Raw genomic sequence first — 26,605 nt, 5'->3', positions numbered from 1 at the left:
TAAAATGGGTAAAAGATCTGAACAGATACTCCACCGAAGAAAATATACAGATGGCAAACAAGCACATGAAAAGATGCTCAACATCATTTCCCTCAGTCGTGTCCGACTCTTTGTGAATCCATTGACAATACAGTCCATGGAATTCTCCAGGCAAGAATACTGGAGTGGGTAGCCTTTCCCTTCTCCAGGGGATCTTCTGGACCCAGGAATCAAACCGGTGTCTGCTGAATTGCAGGTGGATTCTTTACCAACTGAACTATCAGGGAAGTCCATTATTTACTAGGGTAATAAAATTATACCTGTTAGAAAGACAAAAAAAATTAAAATTAAAACAAAACAAGACAAAACCTTAAAGTAACAATGGCTGGCAAGGATGCAGAGCAACTGAAATACTCATACATTGGATGAGAGAGTGTAAAATGGTACTAGCTTCCTGAAAAACTGGTAATTTCTTATACAGTTAGACATATACCTACTCATTACCCAGGGATCAGATCCACATCTCTTGTGTCTCCTGCACTGCAGGCAGATTCTTTACCACCGAGCCACAGTCTCAGGCAAATCCCTGAATCTCTGATACTCACAACGTGGTGATGACACACAACTGCCCAGACAACATCTAGGGCTTATGAGACATAGATAAGAGCCAGCTGTAAAATGTGAAGCTCTGCGTGACTTGGCAGCACGATTACTGCTCTTTTATTCAATAGCGATGCCCCCAACCCTTGCAAATACATCAGTGTACACACCTTGACCTAGTTTTGAAAATAGTAGCATAAACAGAACCTTTTTAAGAGGTAGAAGAATTTTAATGGGTTGAGTCTGTTTCTTTCAGAAACTCCGGAGAAACATCAGTCTGAGTCTTCCCAAATTCTTCATGGCTCCTGTCCATCAGGATACACAGACCAGCAAGATTCAGATGTCAGGTTTAACCTGACACTAGAGTTTAACCACAGACTTTTTTGTGTTTGCAGTTAAAAGTGCTGCTGTTGTTCAATCACTAAGTCATGTTTGACTCTGCGACCCCATGGACTGAAGCACGCTAGGCCTCTCTGTCCCTCACCATCTCCTGAAGTTTGCCCAAGTTCCTGTCCATTGACTCAGTGATACCATCCAACCATTTCATCCTCTGTCTTCCCCTTCTCCTGCCCTCAATCTTTCCCAGTGTCAGGGTCTTTTCCAATGAGTCAGCTCTTCGCATCAGGTGGCCAAAGTATTCAAGCTTCAGCTTCAACATCAGTCCTTCCAATGAATATTCAGGGCTGATTTTCTTTAGGATTGATTGATTTGATTTCATTGCTGTCCAAGGGACTCTTAGGAGTCTTCTCAGTTACAAGTAAACTTTTTAAAATAAAAAATAATAAAATTTTTAAGAAAACAGGAAAAAAAGTAAAGCCTCTGCCTACCTCTCCTGTCCCACCTATTAATGAAACCACAGACTCACCTAGAAACAGGGCAAACCCCTGGAGCCATCTCACCTGCTGGCGAAGGTCAGGGCCAAGGCAGTGGCCAGATGAGGCATCAGCCGCAGGGTCTGTGTTTGGTGCTCAATAATCTTGACCTCTTCCCTGGCTTTGGGTCCAAACTGCCTCCGGCTAGAGAGAAGCAAACAAACAAAACTTTACCAAAATCTAACAGGCAACGTCATCCCAAAAACTTATTTGCCTTTAAATAATTCAGAATTGATGTTTTCTAGCATGGAGCTGGAGAAGACTCTTGAGAGTCCCTTGGAAAGCAAGGAGATCAAACCAGTTATTTCTAAAGGAAATAATCACTATATTCATTGGAAGGACTGATGCTGAAGCTGAAGCTCCAATACTTTGACCACCTGAGGCAAAGAGACGACACATTAGAAAAGATCCTGATGCTGGGAAAGATTGAAGGCACGAGAAGAAGGGGAGCAACAAAGGATGAGATGGTCGGATGACATCACCAACTCAATGGACGTGAGTTTAAGCAAACTCAGGGAGATAGTGAAGGTGTGTTGCAGTCCATGGGGTCACAAAGAGTCAGACACGACTGAGCAACTGAACAGCAACTTCAGACAGCAGAACGCCTGAGTCTTCTAAAATAGAGTTAAGATAATAAGATATCGAGAGTTTCTGAAGACAGTCCAACAAAAAGCTTTTCACCTCCTCTGGAAATTAACATTCCCGCCATGGAAATTTTTACAGCAAAGTTATCTATTTAATCCACACGGTAATTTTTACACCTTAACATTTACATGGCATTTTCTAGTTCCACTGCCTTGTGATTATTTATTATTCAGTTTTACTAAGTTTCTGACATACCCTAGAACATATTTCAAAAGGACTCGAGGAGGCAACGCACTCTGGTGCTTCTGCCAGATTCACAGGCAGGTCATTATTTTCAGCCCACATCACCCCCCCCTGGAGTTTCTCACGGGAAAGGCGATGTCTCCATCCTGCCTTAAACCCTGTGTGCTGTGTACAGCGGCTGCCTTTCCCTCTTTTTATAACTTTTTTTTTTAGTCTTTATCGAATTTGTTACAATATTGCTTTTGTTTTATGTTTTAGTTCCTGAGGGATCTCAGCTCCTCAACCAGGGAGCGAACCCTCACCCCCCACCCCCCACCACCACAATGTGAAGTTTTAACCACTGGGCCGCCAGGGAAGCCCCGACTGCCTTTCTCTCTGATGCAGCCATGCAGAGGTGAACAGAGGCCCTGCTTCGAGCTGCTTGTAAAGTGGGGTAGGATGGTCCCCAGACATCGCCCAGCAATTAATCATACAGAATCCCATGGCTGCATACGGCAAGAGCCTAGCTTGTCTAGATCACCCCCTGCTCCATGCAAACTGATGCTCTACAATCTGGGCTTGGCAGCCTCCTGTCTGTGGACAGTCCCGACTTTAATGCTGATTTTTAAAACATTTCACACACACACACACACGTGCACATATGCACGCAAAGCTGTGCACACATACACAGGAGCGCTCATGCTAGGTTATCCAACGGGCAGCCTGCTTCAGCACCAGTGAAATGAGTACCCGCAACTATTACTGTTGTTGTCAGTCGCTCAGTCGTGTCCAGCTCTTTGTGACCCCACGGACTGCAGCCTGCCAGGTTCCTCTGTCCATGGGATTCTCCAGGGAAGAATACTGAATTACTCAAGGACAAAGAGGAAACAACAAATTTTTAAATTTTATATTTGACCTTTTTTATTATAATTTCAGGCTTTAATATTGTCCCCAGGGACTTCCCTGGTGGTCCAGCGTCTAAGACTTGCTGCTCCTAATGCAGGAGACCAAGGGTCAATCCCTGGTCAGGGAACTAAATCCCATATGTCACAATTAAAACATCCTTCATGTGGCAACGAAGATCAAAGCTCCTGTATGCCACAACTAAGACCCACACAACCAAAAAACCAAAAACATTAAATGATAATAATACTGTTACTATTTGTAATTAAAAGAAGGGCACTGTGATCTTTTTAGTTCATAAGGCACCTAGAATTTACAACCTGACCATGTCCTATGGGTACCTAACACAAGCACACATGGGCACACTGTGAGCACAGGTTCATTTTCTATGAGCAGAGCTTCCCCAGATACAGTCTAGCCACCTGCAGATGGTTGTCCGAGGAACATGACCCCACCCTCCCTTTGTCCATGCCCTCCATCCATTCCAACCACAACAGGGCACAGTGCCAAACGAGCCTGACAGTCTGTAGGAAAACAGCTTTGGCTGGATCATTTTGATTGACCAATAAGTCAATCATCGACCAAAAAGTGGTACCAATGTAATGTCAGGGTATTCTACACACTCCATTCGTCCCCACTGCTTTAACTGGCTAGAATTAAACATTGAACCGCACGGATAGAATCACATCACATTAGAATGTGTGATCTGTCGTTAACTTTTCAGGGTATTAGACATATTACTAGAAGCCTAACCAATTTCCTTAAACTTATATTCTATTCAATATAAAATATTAAACTGGGGTCTTCCCTCATGGCTCAGTGGTGAAGAAACGGCCTGCCAACACAAGAGATGCGGGTTCAATCTGTGGGTTGGGAAGATCCTAGGAGAAGGAAATGGCAACCCATTCCAGTACTCTTGCCTGGAGGATCCCACAGACCGAGGAGCCTGGCGGGCTACAGTCCATGCAGCTGCAAAAGAGTGGCTAAAAAACAACCGTTTTAAAACAGCACCTGCGGCCAGACTCACAGCTCACTGAGGGCAGGCCTGTTCTGTCTTCGGGTGTCCTGGCCTGGCCAGGTGTGAGTGGGTGGAAAAGACTGAAAGTGAGGTGACAGGTGATGAAAGGTCCTGCCATCTCCCAGCAGCAACACACCTGATTCCTCCACCTCTCATCCCTCCATGTCTCCTTGGAATGTCTGCTTATTCATAGACATTCTGATAAAAGCCCAGCTGGGAGACACTGCGGTACTTGGTGGGAGCCAGTAAGCAATTACAGCTGTGATGGAGGAAGCAAATAAGATGAGGAATCTACCTTGTCCTTACGCCCAAGAGCCCACCCTCTGCTGGTTTGGGGCTGGATTTTCTTCTAAGGACAAGAAAAGAACAAATGAGGGACTTCTCTGGTGGTCCAGCAGCTAAGACTCCAAGCTCCCAAAGTAGGGGGCCTGGATTTGATCCCTAGTCTGGGAACTAGATCCCACATGCTGCAACTAACAGTTCAAATGATGCAACTAAAAAGATCCTGCATGTTGCAAAGAAGATCGGATTCCATGTGCCCCATCTAAGACCTGGTACAGTCACATAAATAAATATGTTTTTAAAAAAGAAAGAAATGAGTGGGTGGAAAGCAGGCAGCACCCATAGTCTTTCCTTCCCTTTCTCTGGCCCAAGACACTGACAGTCCTCCCATGCACTGAGCCAGGAAGTTCTCACTGGCGTCTCATCCATCACATGTGCTCTCTGGCTTCTCCAGGTGAAAAGATGACACTCACAGCTAATGATTCTTCTCTTGCCCAGAGATGCAACCAGAGTCATCCCTGAGATCACCACCATCGATCCCAGAGCCAGTAGCCTGACTCCAACAGAGGCAGCAGACAGAGGTTACCTAAAGACTCTGTGCTCTGAGCGGGCCTGGCGGGAGCAGAAACCCTGCCTGCCACCCTGTGGTCACCCTCTTATTGACACGCTCAGGCCCCAGTCTACTCACAGAGGGCCATGATGGTCCAGGCTGGTCCTCTGGTTGCCAGCATCCTTGGCACGCTGCCCTGAACACAGGCTCAGCAGACCGCAATCCCTGCAGTTGGCCAGAAATTACTGCCTGCCAGACATTTTTACTCTTCCAGTTTATGATCTATATGGACATAATATTCTTCCTGTCCTTTTCCTCCACTGCGTTACTATTTTTCTTTCAAAAGCCAGGTAAAGGCTATATTTTTCTCCATAAACATCATTTTATTTCAGGACCAGAAAACAACCCCAAAGTCACTGAGCTCAAATTTTTCATGGTCTTTAAAAGAGTGTGCATCACAGTATCCGTGTGAGAGGGCTGTGAACGATGCCATTTAAAATGATAGATTGGGAAAGCTATTTCTGGATTCCAGTGACTCATAAGGACTGGAGGAAACATTTATTTGGGGATTGTTTTATTTCATTCCCACTCAATTTTGAACACAGCCGCTTAAAGCAACATTCGTAGAAAGTGACACAGCTATTAATCACCCACGCAGCTACTACACGTGCAGCCTCTGGGGAGACACAGGCTGCCCGCCTCCCCAGCTCTCCCTCTGGTCTCTTCTCCCAAAGGAGGCCAGTGACCTACTAAAAAGATAATTGCTTTGCATGTTTCCTGCTTCTGGAGCATCATTGCATCAGCCTGCTCTGAATGACAGCCAGTCATACTGGAAGAAAGAGAGGAGTTCTATGGCTGGCCCCCCATCCTTCATCCTGAGACTTCTGGGGGGTGCAAGCTGGTTCACACCCCTACTGCCAGGGGACAGACCCCTGCTTCTCGGCTGTCAAAGGGCTGACCTCTACGGACAAAAGCTGGGCAGATTCCTGAGGTCCAGCCCCACTCCCTGTGGCCACCCGCCCTCGTTTAATAACTCAGCCACAGACAGGATTCAAGGGAGCCTGTGAGTGTCCCACAGGTGACCACTGTGCCCCATTCCTACTGGCCCCAGTGGAGACCGCAGCCTCTCAGAGAGCCCACAGCCCATCTGACCCTGCTTCTCTCCTTCTTTCTGATGTTCCTGAACATAGGAACCCAGAGGGAAAATATGTTACAAAGCAGGATATTTTTTAAAATTTCTATTACAACATAGTTGATCTACAATGTTGTGTTACTTTCTGCTGTTCAGCAGAGTGAATCAGTTATACATTTACATATATTCACTCTTTTTGAGATACTTTTCCCATATAGGTCATTACATACAGAGTACTGAGAAGAGTTCCCAAAGCAGGATATTTTAATAGCACCAGTTGGACCTGGCAGATTGAGTTCAACTGGCTGACCAGGATGAAAACCTGGCTACACTTTTTAAAAGATTTTTTTGATGTGAACCATTTTCAAAGTCTTCATTGAATTTTTTACAATATTGCTCCTGTTTATGCTCTGGTTTTCTGGACACGAGGTATATGGGATCTTAGCTCCTAGATCAAGGATCAAACCCATACCCTCTTGCATTGTAAGGGGATGTCTTAACCACTAGACTACCAGGGAAGTTCCTAAACCCAGCAACTTTTTATCCAGTAATGCATGAAATAGATGCCAGACTCCCAGCCCCAAACTTCACCAGCTCCAGCCCCACGCCAGTGTCAAGTTTGGGATCATGAAAGGGTTCAGACTGCACACAATTCTCACTGGTTTTTGTTTTTTGGGTTTTTTTTTTTAAATAAGATGAACATTTAGTAGTCTGCCTGGGAGCTCTGACAAAGCAATCCTGCCTTGAAATATCAGCCTCTACATGTGACCTCCACCATGTTTTAGGTGTCATTCTTCAAACGGTCAATTTTCAATCCATCTGCAGGAGAGATGGAAAAGGTGCATGTATGTAGTCTATAAATAAGTGCTTCTTTAACATTAGCCTTAATTTGTTATTGTTTAGTCACCAAGTCATGTCTGACTCTTGCCCACCAGGCTTCCCTGTCCATGGAATTTTCCAGGCAAGAATACTGGAATGGGTTGCCATTTCCTTCTCCAGAAGATTTTCCCCACCCAGTGATCAAACCCATGTCTCCTGCGTTGGTGAGTTCTTCCCCACCAAGCCACAGGGAAGCCCCAATAGTAGACTTGGTTGTGATTAAATATGCAACATGGTCCCAAAGAAGAGTTCTCCAAGTGCCCATCCAATCCTGTAGAGCTCCCAGTGAATACCTTTTGCACCTTCTAGACACCTTTTTCCTCCCACTCATTAGCAGGCTTTCTATTCAACCAGAGAAAAAAACAGATGATCCACAATGGTTACCATGGGGTCAGTGACAATTACAGTTTTTAAACGCAAGGATGTTTCAGATACAGAAAGAATGAGGGCACTCTGGCATTAGGGTCCAAAGGTCTATAGAGAGGGATCGCCATCCTAAGTGCACAAACACAGATGTGAGAGTCCATGTTTTCTTGGCCGGAAGCCACAGAGATAAAGGGCTTTCACTGTTACTTTCTTCCCGTTTCTCAAGGGTTACATCAAATCAAACCCAGGAATTTAAAGACCTTCTCCAACAGGAAACCCATGGATCTAAAGTCATGGTCTATCACAGTCTGGTGGGAATTGACATTTTGCTATCGTAGGCTGCAAAGGCTGTCCACCCCACCCACTAGCGCTGGGAGTCCAGCACCAAGGGGAGCAGGCTGAAGAAGCACAAGGGCTTGGAATCAGGCCCCTTCTTCCCATCAGCAGACGGACGACCCCAGTGGAGACCCCAGAACCCCTTTCAGATAAGAGACAACACGAGGCAGAATAACCCTACGACTCTGCCTCCATGCTTCTGCTGTGTGGACCATTTCTGGCCAACATCATAACCCTGGGCTGTAGCCACAGTAGCCCTCACTGTGAAGGACCAGTAGACAGCCAGGCCTGGGTCGCCCTGGGTCTGAAGGTTGACCAACTCCAGCTTCTTCTCTGAGGGCTCAGCTACATCAGCAAAAGGGGTCCGACCCAACACCCTGTAGCTCAAACCCTTCACAATAAACCCCAGAGAACCTGGCCACCTCTCTGCTGAGTTTGTTTCTATTGTCTTCTGGTGTCTCCGGCTGCCCCCAGGGAGGCCATCATGGGACAAGTCAACATCACTTCATCCCAGGCATCACAGGATGGGAGGTCGGACACAAGGTTAAAACCCAGGCTTTGAATCAGACTGGTTTTCATACAAGCTCTTAACACCATTTACTGAATGACTTAGACAGACTCATTGAACTTTGGGTTCTCCAGCACTAAAATAGGACTGACAATGACAGAGAGGAGGAAGGGAGACACTGTCTATGCCTGACACATAGTAGGTGTTCAAGGCAGGGCAGGTGTTATCACCGCAGTCACTACTGCTATCCCAGGTTCCTAGGATTACCCTCTATCCTGTTCATCCTTAATCTAAGAAAGCCATGTAAAAATTTCCTCAAAGAAACACTCTTTTTTCTTTCACTCAAACAAACCACTAATCTATTCCACATCACTAAAACTGTCATAAAAAAGATTTTCAGGGTGAAGAGGAAAGTCTCCTCCACTCAACATTGAATTAAAGATAATGAAATTTATGACAGAGAAGAAAGCAAAATGTCAACTAATATGCTAGAAAAAACTGTGTGTGTGTGTGTGTGTGTGTGTGTGTGTGTGTGTGTGTGTGTGTGTGTGTGTGTTGGAATGCACATGAAACGTTCGCAAAGCACCCGCCCTTCTTATGCATTCAAGAACACCAGCTAATTTTCTTCTTCCCAAATTCCCGGGAGGGACAAGATGGACAAAACAAAGCCAGAGAAGGTGATGTGGGCAGAGCCCTCCTTCATAGCATGTTGCCATGGAAGCAGCAGATTCTTTCCAGAGCAATCAGCCTATCCTAGCTGCTGCTGCTAAGTCGCTTCAGTCGTGTCCGACTCTGTGCAACCCCATAGATGGCAGCCCACCAGGCTCTCCCGTCCCTGGGATTCTCCAGGCAAGAACACTGGAGTGGGTTGCCATTTCCTTCTCCAATGCATGAAAGTGAAAAGTGAAAGTGAAGTTGCTCAGTCATGTCCAACTCTTCGCGACCCCATGGACTGCAGCCTACCAGGCTCCTCCATCCATGGGAGTTTCTAGGTGACAGTACTGGAGTGGGGTGCCATTGACTTCTCCGAGCCTACCCTAGAGAGGAACCTAAATGTTATTCAGATGGTTCCCACACAAGGGAAATTAACTTACTTTTCAGAATTACAGCCTTAGTAATATCTTTGAGTAACTCAGTGGTTAATGTTAGTCATCAGAACTGTGACTCCTTGTGATTTTTCTCTTAAGAAACTCGCATCCTAATGAATGCAAAACAAAATTACAATGGTGGGAGATGTGGAGCCATAAATTACAGCTGAAACTCCCTGGGGTGGCTTAATGATTTCACTGTTGAGTTATTTTCATATATTTTAAAAATCATGTAAACAGAGAGTGAAATCTTGTACCATCAACACCACTGCGGAAGTATGGCAGAAGCCCCCAGCCCTTTGGTCATCACTGTGAGGAAGCAAGAGGGCTGACCCATCTCTCCTCTTTGTCCTCCATATATAATATGGCAGGTGTAGGGCCCATGTGCACCCTGCCTGCCCAAAGAGCCGGCCAGAGCCTACTGTCATCCCAGAGACACAAGTCTGACCATATACACTGAGGTCCAGCACTCTCCAGGACCCTCCTTCATGGGATGAAGCCTGAGGAGATGAAAGTCAAGTAACTGAAGTTCTCTTTAGGCTGAAATTGATTTCTTATGCTTTAGGCTGGCTTTATTTTTAATATATATCTTTATTTATTATTTATTTGACTGCAGAGTGTCTAGTTACACTGTGTGGCATCTTCAATCTTTGTTGCATGTTGCAGCATGTGGGATCAAACCCAGGCCCCCTACATTGGGAGCATAGAGTCTTAGCCACTGGAACACCAGGCAAGTCCTTGCTTTAGGCTGACTTTAGCCTGCTCTTGGCACTAGGACATGCCTGAGTAGCTCAAAGGCTGGCTGCTGCTCCCACTTTCGCTCTCAGTCAATAGCCTTGGGAGTAAGGATGCCCACAACATCAGTCTTTCAATCCATAAACACAGTAGGTCTTTCCATTTATTTAGATCTTCAGTTTCTTCCATCAGTATTTTGTACTGTTCAGCATATAAGTGTTAAATGTGTACCTAGGTATTTCAATTTTTATGATCAATTGTAAATTAATTATATTTTAAACTCTGGTATCCTTCTGTTCATTGTATAATAGAGATACAACTGCAGACTTCTCTGGCAGTCCAGTGGCTAAGACTGTGCTTCCACTGAAGGGTTTGGTGCCTGGTCAGGGAATGAAGATTGCACACACTGCCCAGCACTGTCCAAAACAAACAAACAAAAAAAAGGAATTGTTTTCTGCAGGTTTATTTTGCATCTTGTGACCATGCCAAATTTGATTCTTAGTTCTAGGGCTTTTATAAATATTCGGGGATTTTCTATATAACAACCAAGTCATCTGAATATAGAAACACTTTTGCTACGTTCTTTGCAATCTGTTTGCTTTTTCCTTGCCTGGCAAGAAACGCAGGAAATGCCAGTTCAATCTCTGGGTTGGGAGGATCCCCTAGAGGAGGAAATGGCAACCCGCTCCAGCATTCTTGCCTAGGAAATCCCAAGGACAGAGGAGCCTGGAGGGCTGCAGTCCACGGGGTAGAAAAGAACTGGATATCACTGAGTGACGAACACTGTACTGGCTGCAACTTTGATCACTATCTTGAATAACAGCAGTAAGAGTGTATATTCCTACCTGACACCCAATCTTGGGGGGAAAGCATTCAGTCTTTCCCCATTAAGTATGATGTTGACTATACACCTCGGAGATATTGTGGGTTCAGTTCCCCATCACTGCAATTAAGCAAATATCACAATAAAGCAAGTCACATAAACTTTTGGTTTTGCAGTGCATATAAAAGTTAAATTCACACTACACTGTAGTCTATTACGTGCAATAATATTATGTCTTTTAAAATTTTATACCTTAATTTAAAAAGCTTTACTGCCAAAAAATACTAACCATCATTTGAACCCTCAGTGGATTTCAGTAGTAACATCAAAGATCACTGATCATAGGTCACTATAACAAATACAACGATAATGAAAACGTGTGAAATATTGTGAGACTTGCCAAAATGTGACTCAGAGACACGAAGTGAGCAAATATTGTTGGGAAAATGGTACAAGTAGATGTGCTCAAGGCAGGGTTGACATAATCGTCCAATTTGTAAAAAAATGCAACATCTCGAAGTGTGGTGAGGAGAAGCACAATAAAAGAAGGCATGCGCTGTGCTCAGTCATGTCCGATTCTTTGCTTCCCGACGGACTGTAGCCCGCCAGGCTCCTCGGTCCACGGGATTTCCCAGGCAAGAACGCTGGAGTGGGACTTACAGACACAGCACTGGCGAGGAGGGGAAGGAGAGGGTGAGATGTGTGGACAGAGTACCATGGAAACTTACATTACCTTATGTACAACAGGATGCCAACGGGAATTTGCTGTATGGCTCAGGGAACTCAAACAGGGGTTCTGTAACAACCTAGAGGGGTGGGACGGGGAGGGAGATGGGAGGGAGGTTCAAGAGGGAGGGACACATGTATACCTGTGGCTGATTCATGTTGGTATTTGGCAGAAAACAGCAAAATCCTGTAAAGCAATTATCCTTCCATTAAAAAATATATTAATTTAAAAAAAAGAATACTGGAGTGTATTGCCATATGCTCCTCCAGAGCATCTTTCCGACTGGGGGACTGAAACTGCGTCTCTTATTGCACTGTACTGGCAGGAGGGTTCTTCACCACTAACGCCACCTGGGACGCCAAGGAGAGCCATGCCTGTAGGTACTTTCCAGATGGTCTTTATCAGTCTGAGCAAATAATAAATAAATTAATTCATCTGTTTACATGTTTATTAGCCAGACATGAATTCTTTAAAGTGTCTCATATCACGTGCCCATTTATTTATATACTGTGATGGTACTACGTTTATTTCTTTAAAGAGGCTTTTTATATACTAAGGAAAATAAACCACTGTTAGTCATATTTGTTTAATATTTCTCTACTGTGTCATTTGAAATACACACATTTAAAACATTTTTTATGCAATCAATTTACTCTAACACTTTTGCCTTGGGACTTTTTTCCCTATGAATGTTTTCAAAAAGGACATGTCACTTTTTCCCTTCATCTGTGTGATGTTGTGGTTTGTTTTAACTTTAGAGATAAGCAGAGGTGAGAGATCTAGGTCTACCCCAGTGGAACATGAAATAAATATACCAACATAGCTAACTGCAGCAAGTGCCACGAGGCTGACCCAAGAAGGACCAATGAAGGTGAGCAGACTCTTGTTCCTATCTGCTTAAAATAGCCATTCCCTGCTTTCAGACAATTCCCTTGATCGTCCTCCTTCCAATTCACTTGGCAGACAAGTCCTTGCTTTAACCTCGCTCTCCCACTTTATTCTCTAATCTGCCAGGAAATTAATGCAAGTCTTGAGCCTCCCTAAACACAGCTTTTTCCAAGCATCCTTTTTCATGTCTGATTCTAAAAATTGAAATAATAAGAAAAAACAAACTTTGCTGTTCTGTTGGCATATGTGCCTTCAAGGAATATTTATTTAAGGGGAAAAAAGTCTCTTTGAGTGGGTCTATATTGTCATAACCACCCCTCCCAGCAAAAACTAACCCTTTCACCCTCCATCTCATAGCTTCTAGCCACAGTCGCTGGGCCTCACTTAGGTCCAGCATCTGGATGTCAGGTGCTGCATGAACATGTCTGTCATCAAGGTGTTGAACACAGACATGCAAAGTTCCCTCAGCTGGAGTTGTTCAGGGAACACACCGCCGGTTTGCTGCCCTTGTGACAGAGGGTCTGAATGGGACCTATCCCATCTGTGGGTTTCCCAGGGCTCCATTTCAGGACATTCTCCATTATCCAGGTTTCACTGCCACGTTTTGCTCAGAACTATCTGCCTAAGCCTGTTATCTAGCTCTAATCCCTTTCTGGGCATTCCCAAAGGGCAATGCCATCATCTGGGTCAGGACAAGCCCAGCTCATTTCTTCCTACTGATGTATCCTTGCACATACTTGAACATTAAAAAGAAAATAATCTGGCAGTTGTTTTCTTTACAAAAGCCATTTCCAAAATTAACAATTTATTATGCTTGTGACAAAAATAATTCATCTGCTTCGCAGAGATGCTGTCTGGAAAGAAACTGCCACAAGGTCATTTGAGTTTTTGTGTACGGTCTTGGGATGCTGGAAATTAGCCAAATTGTGGGATGCTAAAGAATGCAACACAAGTTGACAGCCTGGGGGGATGGTCTTCCAAGAGGCTTGGGGAGCCTGGTGGAGACTCGACTGGAGGACCTGCCAGTGAGCAGGAGGCCAGGGCCTTCGTACCCCTTCTATCAGGACTAAATCTGAGAGAAGGGGACACTTCTGAACTTTGCTCAAAAGGGAAATCCAAATTTCATCCCCAGCTGGACTCCACTATTTTTGCTGAGCCTGCATATGATGGTACTAATACTCAAATGCTTCTCATTTAATCACTGAAAATTATCTCTAAAACAACTCTTAAAGTCTCAGGAAATTATCTTAAGGGCATTAAGCAAATGCAGAAACATCTATTCCAAAAAATCTAAACTTAAATCTCATTTGAACCTCATCCCTCATCTCATCTATCCTTTGAACCCACTCACGACTACCTCATCCCCCCACGAGCTCCCCCCGTAGCTCAGTGTAATGGTAGCTGGGCAGGTAGGTGCAGCCAAGAAGATGGGGCTCCCCCTCCCACTACCTCCCAGTCTAGGACTATGGTTTCATGCAGGCCACTGGCATTTCTCATTCGCTCCACCCCTTTACTCCCAGCTCCACATTATAGAAGCTTTATTCCAGGCAGATACAGCCAAGAGGGGGCTTCCCTCGTGGCTCAGCAGTAAAGAATCTGCCTGCAATGCAGGAGATGCAGGTTCAACCCATGAGTCGGGAAGATCCCCCTGGAAAAGGAAATGGCAACCCGCTCCAATATTCTTGCCTGGGAAATCCCATGGACAGAGGAGCCTGGTGGGCTACAGTCCATGGGGTCGCAAAGAGTTGGACAAGACTTAGTAACTAAACAACAGACAAGAGGACCACAGCTCCCTTCCCCCATCTGGCCCCCATTCATAGGGCATAAGCTCCACTCCAGACACAACTAGTCAAGAATTCTGAATCTTGAGCATCCATGACTTGGCTTGCTTCTAGGATGAAGGTCTCATGCCAGGAAGAATGAGCTGGGAAGACCAGGAGCTACCATCCCTGTCCAGAAGTCTTGCCTGCAGAGATGCCATATCAGGAGAAGCAAGTCTTTGACCCACCCTCAGCTCTGAATATTACAGAGACTGCCCAGGAAGAGAGACAAGATGTTAGAACAGATAACTCTTCAGTTTTGTGTAGGAGACTAACTATTTTGGGAACAAAGTAAGCAGAAGATCACACCTATGAGTGTTGTTTCAAACAATGGAGATCTTGACGGTGAGCAACTAAGAGTCCCTGGTAGCTCTTTTGATTCTTTTAGCAGCAAGCTAAAAGATGATAAGCTCAGTGAAATGGTAGATCAGCCAGAAGTTTAACAGAATCAATCAGGGAAAGAGATAGCTAAGCAGAGTCCCCTATGGTTAGAGCAGCCTCAGGCTGAAAACTTCGTGCCCATGCAAAGGGACCCAACTTTAAGTGTGACAGTCTGTGGCACGATGTACGCCTCAAGGCATTGGTTAAAACAACACAGCAATCAGCTAGTGACTAATGAGGACCCAAAATTGGCTTCATAGAGATCATTCAAAAGTTTGTGGGGGATATATAAATAGCAGCATTATTTACAAATGCCAACATATGGCAGCAATTTAACTGTCCAAGGGCAAATGAATGGATAGAGAAGATGCATTACACATATATACAATGGAATACGACCCAGCCATAAAGAGGACTGAAATTTTGCAGCAACATGGATGGGCTTGGAGGGCATTACGCTAACTGAAATAATAAGTCAGACAGAAAAAAGCAAATGCTCTTTGCTTGTATGATATCTTATACGTGGAATCTAAAACATAAAAATGAAGTAGTGAATACAACATAAAAGAAGCAGACTCATGGATACGGAGAACAAACTAGTAGTTACCAGTGGAAAGAGGGAAGGGGTGGGGAAGACCAATATAGAGGTAGAGGTACAAACTATTAGGTATAAAACAAACTACAAGGCTATATTACACAACACAGGGGAATATAGGCAATGTTTTTATAATAACCATAAGTGGAGTATAACTTTAAAAATTGTGAATCACTATATTATACACCTGTAATGTATATAAAATTTTATATCAACTATACTTCAATAAAAATGTTTAACTAAGAAAAACAATAAAAAGCTTACTGGGGAGATGAGGGAAGGTGATGAACAGAGCCACAGTCTCCCAGGCACTCAGCCCCGCCGCCCACAAGCTCGAGCCTGCAGCCTTCACACACAGCATCAGAGACTGCACACTGCAGCAGTAACAGATTCCACTTAAATGGTCCATTCAAGTCACTAAACAAATAATCCTGTAAAAAACAACAACAAGCCCCAGAGGGGGGACTCACTATTCAGTGTTGTTATATTATTCATCTCTTTTCTTAAAAAAATTTACAAAACCCACAAAGAAACAGGTACGTGTGACCCATATATAGGAAAAAATGCAAGCAATAAAACTGCCTTTGAGGTGACCCAGATATTGGCCTTAGAAAACAAAAAATTCAAAGCAGTTGTTATAGGTACATTCAAAAAAATTAAAGGAAATCATGTTTAAAGTGTTACAAGAAAGGGGGGGGGGTCCTATGATGGCAGAGGAATAGGATGGGGAGACCACTTTCTCCCCCACAAATTCATCAAAAGGTCATTTGAATGCTGAGCAAATACCACAAAACAACTTCTGAACGCTGGCGGAGGACACCAGGCACCCAGAAACGCAGCCCATTGTCTTGGGAAGGAGGTAGAACAAATATATAAGATAAAAAGAGAGACAAAAGAGTTAGGGACGGAGGGGAGGGAGTCGTAAAAGAGAAGTTTCCAAACACCAGGAAACCGTCTCACTGGTGGGTCTGTAGGGAGTTTTATAATCTCCGAGGGCAACATAACCAAGAGGAAAAATAAATAAATAAATAACACCCACAGATTACGTGCCTAACGGCAGCTCCCTGCAGACAAATTGCCCAGACGCTGGCACCCATCGCCAGCAAGTGGGGGCTGGACACGGAGGCGCGGGCGGCATTGCTTAGGGTAAGGACCGGGCCTGAATGCCCCGAGGACAATCTGAGGGAACTAACGTGAGAGAGCAACCCAAATCATGGGATAGCCAGAGAGACAGAGGGAAAAAAAAAGAGAGAGAGAGAGACAACCTTCAGGCTGTGGAGCAGCCCATCTCCCACCGGATGCAGGGAGGCAGGCAGGAGACAGCCAGAGCTGGAAGGCAAGGGGCAAACTCGGCCCCAGAGACGGCTTCCCCTACCGAACTGCGAGCAGGCCCCCAGTTGCTAACCAAGTCTTCCTGGGATCCCAGACAGCTGACATCCGCTGGGAGGTTCGCAGCCAGAGATCAGCTCCCCAGAGGAGACTCACAGGGAAACCAAGCGGCTGGGACCGGGGAGATGATAAGACGCACCGCCCACCTGAGGAGACGGCGCTCCCCAAGCACCTGGCCACCTGAGCAGCTCCGACCTGGGAAGGGCGCAAACTGCGGGCCCAACCGAGTCTGCGCCTTCGTGGAGTACCTGAGAACCTGAACCTGAGCGGCTTAGGCCTGGGAAGCACACGCAACCCGCTTTAGACAGTTCCCCTGCAGAGCAACCTGGAGCCTGAGCAGTATAGACTGGGAGGGCACACACGCCGTGAGCGGGGGCAAACCCAGGGTGGCTGAGACACTGCGCGCACGGCCCACACTCGCCGTGAGCGGGGACAAACCCAGTGCGGCTGAGACACTGTGCGCACTCCCCACACTCGCCGTGAGCGGGGGCAAACTCGGTGTGGCTGAATCACTGTGCGCACTCCCCACACTCGCCGTGAGCGGGGCAAACCCAGTGCGGCTGAGACACTGTGAGCATGGCCCACACTCGCCGTGAGCGGGGGCAAACTCGGTGTGGCTGAGACACTGCGCGCACTCCCCACACTCGCCGTGAGCGGGGCAAACCCAGTGCGGCTGAGACACTGCGCGCACTCCCCACACTCGCCGTGAGCGGGGGCAAACCCAGTGCGGCTGAGACACTGTGAGCATGGCCCACACTCGCCGTGAGCGGGGGCAAACTCGGTGTGGCTGAGACACTGCGCGCACTCCCCACACTCGCCGTGAGCGGGGGCAAACCCAGTGCGGCTGAGACACTGCGCGCACTCCCCACACTCGCCGTGAGCGGGGCAAACCCAGTGCGGCTGAGACACTGTGAGCATGGCCCACACTCGCCGTGAGCGGGGGCAAACCCAGTGTGGCTGAATCACTGCGCGCACTCCCCACACTCGCCAGGGGTACTTGTTTGCAGTGCCCCTCCCTCCCCACAGCACGACTGAGCAAGCGAGCCTAAAAAGTGACCACCACCGCCCCCTTGTGTCAGGGCGGAAGTTAGACACTGAAGAAACCACCAAACAGGAGAACCCCAGATAAACAGAGGGAACCTGCTTTGGAAGTGACAGGTGCAACAGATTAAACCCCTGTAGCTAGCACAGACTACACGGGAAGGGGCCTATAGACCTTGAGAAGTACAGGCTGGAACAGGGAGCTATTGAAACTGAACTGACCCCACACTGTCTGCAACAGCTCCAGAGAAAGTCCTGGGTATATTTTTACTATAATCATTTTTTTATTTTTTTAATTTTTAAGTTCTGTATTACTCCTTTAATTTTCATTTTTAAAACCTACTATTACCTTGCAAAAAAAAGACCCTATATTTAAAGCAAATTTCATATATACATTTTTTATAAATATTGCGATTTTGTTCTATTTTTTTAATACTGTATTTTTGAGAGTCTAATCTCTACACAAGATTTTTAATCTTTGCTTTCTGGTATTTGTTATCAATTCTGTACCTTTAAGAATCCAATCTTCAGTAGCCATTTTTACTTAGAAGTGTGGTTACTGGCTTGATTGCTCTCTCCCTTCTTAACTCTCATTTTTCTCCCCCAGGTCATCTCTATCTCCTCCCTCCCCCTTCTCTTCTCTACTTAACTCTGTGAGTCTCTCTGGGTGTTCCGGGCTGTGGAAAACACTTAGGAAACTGATTACTAGCTAGACTGGTCTCTCTCCTTTTGACTTCCCCTCTCCTCCTGGTCACCTCTATCACCTTCCTCCCTCTTCTCTTCTCCATGTAACTCTGTGAACCTCTCTGAGTGTTCCAGGCTGTGGATAGCAAATAAGTAATCGATTACTGGCTAGCTTGCTCTATCCCCTTTGATTCCCCCTCTTCTCCTCCTGGTCACCTCTATCTCCCTCCTCCCTCTTCTATTCTCCATGTAACTCTGTGAACCTCTCTGGGTGTCCCCCACTGTGGAAAATCTTTTCACCATTAACCTAGATGTTTTATCATCAGTGCTGCATGGATGGAGAAGTCTTGAGGCTACTGTAAGAATAAGACTGAAAGCCAGAAGCAGGAGGCGTAAATCCAAAACTTGAGAACACCAGAAAACTCCTGACTCAGGAAACATTAATCAACAAGAGCTCATCCAAAAGCCTCCACACCTACACTGAAATCAAGCACCACCCAAGGGCCAACAAGCCTCAGAGCAAGACATACCACACAAATTCTCCATCAACACCGGAACATAGCCCTGAGCTTCAATATACAGGCTGCCCAAAGTCACACCAAACCCACAGACACCTCAAAACTCACTACTGACACTTCACTGCACGCCAGAGAGAAGAGATCCAGCTCCACCCACCAGAACACCAACATAAGCTTCCCTAACCAGAAAACCTTAACAAGCCACTTATCCAACCCCACCCACAGGGAGGAACCTCCAAAATAAAGAGGAACCACAAACTTCCAGCATACAGAAAGGCCACCCCAAACACAGCAACCTAAACAAGATGAAAAGGCAGAGAAATAATCAGCAGGTAAAGGAACATGATAAAAGCCCACCAAACCAAAGAAAAGAGGAGGAGATAGGGAGTCTACCCGAAAAAGAATTCATAATAATGATAGTAAAAATGATCCAAAATCTTGAAACCAAGTAGAGTTACAGATAAATAGTCTGGAGACAAGGATTGAAAAAGATGCAAGAAAAGTTTAACAAGGACCTAGAAGAAATAAAAAAGAGTCAGTCAATAATGAATAATGCAATAACTGAGATCAAAAGCACTCTGGAGGGAACCAACATTAGAATAACTGAGGCAGAAGATAGGATAACTGAGGTGGAAGATAGAATGGTGGAAATAAATGAAGCAGAGAGGAAAAAAGAAAAAAGAAATGAGGACAACCTCAGAGACCTCTGGAACAAAGATAAATGCCCCAACATTTGAATCATAGGAGTCCCAGAAGAAGAAGACAAAAAGAAAGGCCATGAGAAAATACTTGAGGAGATAATAGTTGAAAACTTCCCTAAAATGGGGAAGGAAATAGCCACCCAAGTCCAAGAAACCCAGAGAGTCCCAAACAGGATAAACCCAAGGCAAAACACCTCAAGACACATATTAGTCAAATTAACAAAGATCAAACACAAAGATCAAATATTAAAAGCGGCAAGGGAAAAACAACAAATAACTCACAAGGGATTGCCATAAGGATAACAACTGACTTTTCGATAGAAACTCTTCAAGCCAGAAGGGAATGGCAGGACACACTTAAAGTGATGAAAGAGAAAAACCTACAACACAGATTATTGTACCAGCAAGGATCTCATTCAAATATGAAGGAGAAATCAAAAGCTTTACAGACAAGTAAAAGTTCAGAGAATTCAGCACCACCAAACCAGCTCTTCAACAAATGCTAAAGGATCTTCTCTAGACAGGAAACACAGAAAAGGTTTATAAATTCGAACCCAAAACGACAAAGTAAATGGCAATGGGATCATATTTATCAATAATTACCTTAAATGTAATTGAATGCCCCAACCAAAAGACAAAGACTGGCTGAATGTATACAAAAACAAGACCCCTATAAATGCTGTCTACAAGAGACACACCTCAAACCTAGGGACACATACAGACTGAAAGCGAAGGGCTGGAAAAATATATTTCATGGAAATGGAGATCAAAAGAAAGCAGGAGTCACAATACTCATATCAGATAAAACAGACTTTGAAATAAAGGTCGTGAAAAGAGACAAAGAAGGACACTACATAATGATCAAAGGATTAATCCAAGAAGATATAACAATTACAAATATATATGCACCCAACATAGTAGCACCATAATATATAAGGCAAATGCTAACAAATATAAAAGGGGAAATTAACAGTAACACAATAATAGTAGGAGACTTTAATACCCCACTTACACCTATGGATAGATCAACTAAACAGAAAATTAGCAAGGAAACACAAACTTTAAATTATATAATGGATCAGTAGACATAATTGATATCTATAGGACATTTCACCCTACAACAGTGAATTTCACCTTTTTCTCAAGCACAGACAGAACTTTCTCCAGGATAGGTCACATCCTGGGCCATAAATCTAGCCTTGGTAAATTCAGAATAATTAAAATAATATCAAGCATCTTTTCTGATCACAATGTGGTAAGATTAGATGTCAACTACAGGAAAGAAAACTATTAAAAATACAAGCATATGGAGGCTAAATAACACACTTCTGAATAACCAACAAATCACAGAAGAAATCAAAAAAGAAATCAAAATATGCATAGAAATGAACAAAAACACAACAACCCAAAACCTATGGGATTCAGTAAAAGCAGTGTTAAGGGGAAGGTTCATAGCAATACAAGCCTACCTCAAGAAACAGAAGAGAAATCAAATAAATAACCTAATTCTACACCTAAAGCAACTAGAGAAAGAAGAAATAAAGCACCCCAGGATTAGTACAAAGAAGGAAATAATAAAAATGAGGGCAGAAATAAATTCAAAGAATCAAAGGAGACCATAGCCAAAATCAAAAAAGCTAAAAGCTGGTTCTTTGATAAGATAAATAAAATAGACAAACCATTAGCCAAACTCATCAAGAAAAAGAGGGAGGAGAATCAAATCAACAAAATTGGAAATGAAAATGGAGAGATAACAACAGACAACACAGAAATATAAGGGATCATAAGAGACTACTATTAGCAACTATATACCAATAAAATGGATAACTTGGAAGAAATGAACAAATTCTTAGAAAAGTATAACTTTCCAAAACTGAAACAGGAAGAAATAGAAAATCTTAACAGACCCATCATAAGCACAGAAATTGAAACTGTAATCAGAAATCTTCCAACAAACAAAAGCCCAGGACCAGATGGCTTCACAGCTGAATTCTACCAAGAATTTGGAGAAGAGCTAACACCTATACTACTTAAACTCTTCCAGAAAATTTCAGAGGAAAATAAACTTCCAAACTCATTCTATGAGGCCACCATCACCCTAATACCAAAACTAGACAAAGATGCCACAAAAAAAGAAAACTGCAGGCCAATATCACTGATGAACATAGATGCAAAAATCCTTAACAAAATTTTAGCAAACAGAATCCAACAACATATTAAAAAGATCATACATCATGACCAAGTAGGCTTTATCCCAGGGATGCAAGGATTCTTCAATATCCACAAATCAATCAATGTGATACACCACATTAACAGATTGAAAGATAGAAACCATATGATTATCTCAATAGATGCAGAGAAAGCCTCTGACAAAATTCAACATCCATTTATGATAAAAAAAAAAAAAAAAAAACCCTCCAGAAAGCAGGGATAGAAGGAACATACCTCAACATAATAAAAGCCATATAGACAAACCCACAGCAAACCTTATCCTCAATGGTGAAAAATTGAAAGCATTTCCCCTAAACTCAGGAACAAGACAAGGATGCCCACTCTCACTACTATTCAATATAGTTTTGGAAGTTCTGACCACAGCAATCAGAGCAGAAAAAGAAATAAAAGGAATCCAGATTGGAAAAGAAGTAAAACTCTCACTGTTTGCAGATGACATGACCCTCTACCTAGAAAACCCTAAAGACTCCACCAGAAAATTACTAGAGCTAATCAATGAATATAGTAAAGTTGTAGGATATAAAATTAACACATAGAAATCCCTTGCATTCCTATACACTAACAATGAGAAAACAGAAAGAGAAATTAAGAAAACAATTTCATTCACCATTGCAATGAAAAGAATAAAATACTTAGGAATATAACTACGTAAAGAAACAAAAGACCTATATATAGAAAACTATAAAACACTGATGAAAGAAATCAAAGAGGACACAAATAGATGGAGAAATATACCATGAAGAAATATTCATGGATTGGAAGAATCAATACAGTGAAAATGAGTATACTACCCAAAGCAATCTATAGATTCTATGCAATCTCTATCAAGCTACCAACGGTATTTTTCAGAGAACTAGAACAAATAATTTCACAATTTATATGGAAATACAAAAAACCTTGAATAGCCAAAGCAATCTTGATAAAGAATGGAACTGGAGGAATCAACCTGCCTGACTTCAGGCTCTACTACAAAGCAATAGTCATCTAGACAGTATGGTACTGGCACAAAGACAGAAATATAGATCAATGGAACAGAATAGAAAGCCCAGAGATAAATCCACGCACCTATGGACACCTGATCTTTGACAAAGGAGGCAAGAATGGAGAAAAGACAACCTCTTTAACAAGTGGTGCTGGGAAAACTGGTCAACCACTTGTAAAAGAATGAAACTAGAACACTTCCTAACACCATACACAAAAATAAACTCAAAATGGATTAAAGATCTAAATGTAAGACCAGAAACTATAAAACTCCTCGACGAAAACATAGGCAAAACACTCTCCGACAAAAACAACAGCAGGATCCTCTATGACCCACCTCCCAGAGTAATTGAAATAAAAAGTAAAAATAAACAAATGGGACCTAATTAAACTTAAAAGCTTTTGCACAACAAAGGAAACTATAAGCAAGTGAAAAAACAGCCCTCAGAATGGGAGAAAATAATAGCAAATGAAGCAACTGACAAAGAATTAATCTCAAAAATATACAAGCAACACTTGCAGCTCAATTGCAGAAAAATAAAGGATCCAATCAAAAAATGGGCCAAAGAACTAAACAGACATTTCTCCAAAGAAGACATACAGATGGCTAACAAACACATGAAAAGATGCTCAACATCACTCATTATCAGAGAAATGCAAATCAAAACCACAATGAGGTACCATCTCACGCCAGTCAGAATGGCTGCTATCCAAAAGTCTACAAGCAATAAATGCTGGAGAGGGTGTGGAGAAAAGGGAACCCTCTGATACTGCTGGTGGGAATGCAAACTAATACAGCCACTATGGAGAACAGTGTGGAGATTCCTTAAAACACTGGAAATAGAACTGCTATATGACCCAGCAATCCCACTGCCGGGCATACACACTGAAGAAACCAGAATTGAAAGAGACACATGTACCCCAATGTTCATCGCAGCACTGTTTACAATAGCCAGGGCATGGAAGCAACCTAGATGTCCATCAGTAGATGAATGGATAAGAAAGCTGTGGTACATATAGATAATGGAATATTACTTAGCTATTAAAAAGAATGCATTTGAACCAGTTCTAATGAAATGGGTGAAACTGGAGCCTATTATACAGAGCAAAGTAAGTCAGAAAGAAAAACACCAATATAGTACATTAACGCATATATATGGAATTTAGAAAGATGGTAACAATGACCCTATATGTGAGACAGCTAAAGAGACACAGATGTAAAGAACAGACTTTTGGACTCTGTGGGAGAAGGCGAGGGTGGGATGATTTGAAAGAATAGCATTGAAACATGTATATTATCATATGTGAAACAGATCACCAGTCCAGGTTCGATGCATGAGACAAGGTGCTCGGGGCTGGTGCACTGGGATGCCCTGAGGGATGGGATGAGGAGGGAAATGGAAGGGAGGGTTCAGGATGGGGAACACACATACACCCATGGCTGATTCATGTAATGTATGGCAAAAACCACCACAATATTTTAAAGTAAATAGCCTCTAATTAAAATAAATTTTTAAAAATTAAATTTAATTAAAAAAAATAAAGTGTTAAAAGAATGGCATGAAGACAATGTTTAATTAGATAAAGAATGTCAATAAAAACAAAACAAATGGAAATTCCAGAGTTGAAAAATAAATAACTAAAATAAAAATTTTCACAGGAGAAGCTGAACTATAGATTTGAGGTGGTGGAAGAAAGAATCGGTAAGTTTAAATATAAATCAACAGAAATCATAAAATCTGAAAAACACAGTGGGAAGAATGAAAATAATTGAACAGAGCCTCATAGTATTGTGAAAGACCATTAATTACATCAACACATGCACAAAGGTAGTACCAAAAGGATGAACAGAAGAAGTAGGAAAAATAAATCTAAAGAAATAATGGCAAATAACCTAACAAAATTTGATGAAAAACATAAGCTAACTCCAAGAAGCTCAATAAACTCAAGTATAATAGTACAAAGAAATGCACACTCAGAGAACTAATAAAATATTCAAGCCAAAGGCAAAGAGATGATATTCACAAAGCAATCGGAATATGATACATCACAAATGAAGAAATATCAGTAAGATTAACAGCTGACTTCTCATCAGAAACAATGGAGGCCCAAAGGCAATTCATAGTGCTGGGGGGAAAAATCAAACAAGAATCTTATATCCTGCAAAACTATCTTTCAGAAATTAAAGTGAAATAAAAACATTCTCAAGTAAGTAAAAACTGAGAATTAATTTCTAGTAGATCTATGTTATAAGAAATATAAAATGAAGTTTTTCATGTTGAAAGTAAATTATAACAAACAGCAATTAAAATTCACACACACAAAAACAAAGAGACCCAGCAAAGGTAATTATGTAGACAATTAGATAAAATAATATAATTTCATATTTCTTATAGGGTAGATCTACTAAATCTACCTTAGGAGCCTGCCAAGCTCCTCGGTTCATGGAATTCTCCAGGCAAGAACACTGGAGTGGATTACTATTCTCTTCTCTAGGGGTTACTGACTCAGGGATCAAACCCAGGTCTCCAAAATAAAATAAATTTTAAAGCATTTAAATAGAACTGTGTTGAATATAATTATATTATGAATATAATTGTATGTGAGACCTATAACATACAGAAATATAATAAAATATTTGACAATAATCACACAAAAAAAGAGGCAGATGGGAACAAATCTGTAATGGAGTAGGGAATGACACAAGCTGATGAGTCATATCGATAGAAAGAAAATAAGTGAACCAGGAGTGGTAAATAAGAGTGTTAGTCACTCAGTCATGTCCAACTCTTTGTGACACCAAGGACTATGTCCCACCAGGCTCCTCTGTCCATGGGGGTTCTCCAGGCAAGAATACTGGAATGGGTTGCCATTTCCTTCTCCAGGAGATCTTCCCAACCCCAGAGATAAAACCCAGGTCTCCTGCATTGCAGGTGGGTTCTCTACCATCTGAGCCACCAGGGAAATTCCCAATATATTTGGAGTGTTTATTTAATGTTGGAAATTCACCCTAGGGGACAGAGGATGCAAAAGGAAAAGGCACTGTAATTAAGCCGTCCTTGGAAATGATGAGGTGTTTTGGTTTTTTTTTCCCTCTCTCTCAAACCCCTTCACTTTAATGTAACTTGAAGCCCAAACATCCTGGGAGATAAACAGTCTGGTAGCTATGAGGGACGAGAGGCAGGATGTACCCTGGGACAAGCAGAGGAGCACTGGGGTCTGGCCACTCCACTGACTCTACAGCAGGGCCTGGGACACGAGAGCCCCGAGCAGCTGGAAGACAAAGGACTCCTCAGGTTCCCGCGTGAAGGCACCGTGTGTGTCGTGAAAGGGTGCCCCTAAGAGCAGCTCTGAACAGGCTGAGCAGAGCCACTCCAGAGTCTGGCTCGAGACAGTGGCCCAGAGAAGCAGTGCCCAGGGCTCGAGGCCACAGGGGTCCCTCTTGCCTAGCCCAGCGCCTGACACAAGTAAGACACGTGGCCAGTCCCAGAGAAAGAGGGACTTGCCACTGGGGTGAAAACTTGCCACTGGGTAAATAAGAAGGTTAATGTAACAACCTCTTCCCGTCTCCAGGATCTTCCTAACTCAGGTACTAAATCCTGGTCTCCTGCAATGCAGGCAGATTCTCTACCATCTAAGCCACCAGGGAAGCCCCGTACAAGTCAGAAGATTCCAATAAGATAAGATGCATATCCTGGGACATTCTTAGTGATCCAGTGGTTAAGACTCAGTGCTTCCAATGCACAGGACACAGGTTCAATTCCTCATCA

At 43.2% G+C, this 26,605-nt stretch overlaps 1 protein-coding gene across 1 annotated transcript in view; it reads right to left on the bottom strand.

The window, feature by feature from the left end:
• Nucleotides 1-26,605, bottom strand: part of ACOXL (acyl-CoA oxidase like) — a 346,768-nt gene that overhangs the window by 174,651 nt on the left and 145,512 nt on the right. Inside the window, exon 11 of the mRNA XM_065928874.1 lies at nt 1,479-1,595. Coding sequence (XP_065784946.1) covers nt 1,479-1,595 — 117 coding nt within the window. The remainder of the gene's footprint in view (nt 1-1,478; nt 1,596-26,605) is intronic.

Source organism: Muntiacus reevesi, chromosome 3 (genome assembly GCF_963930625.1).
Source record: "Muntiacus reevesi chromosome 3, mMunRee1.1, whole genome shotgun sequence".
Lineage (NCBI taxonomy): Eukaryota > Metazoa > Chordata > Mammalia > Artiodactyla > Cervidae > Muntiacus > Muntiacus reevesi.
The sequence above is the reverse complement of the archived record's forward strand: the minus strand, read 5'-3'. Positions and strand labels throughout refer to the sequence as shown.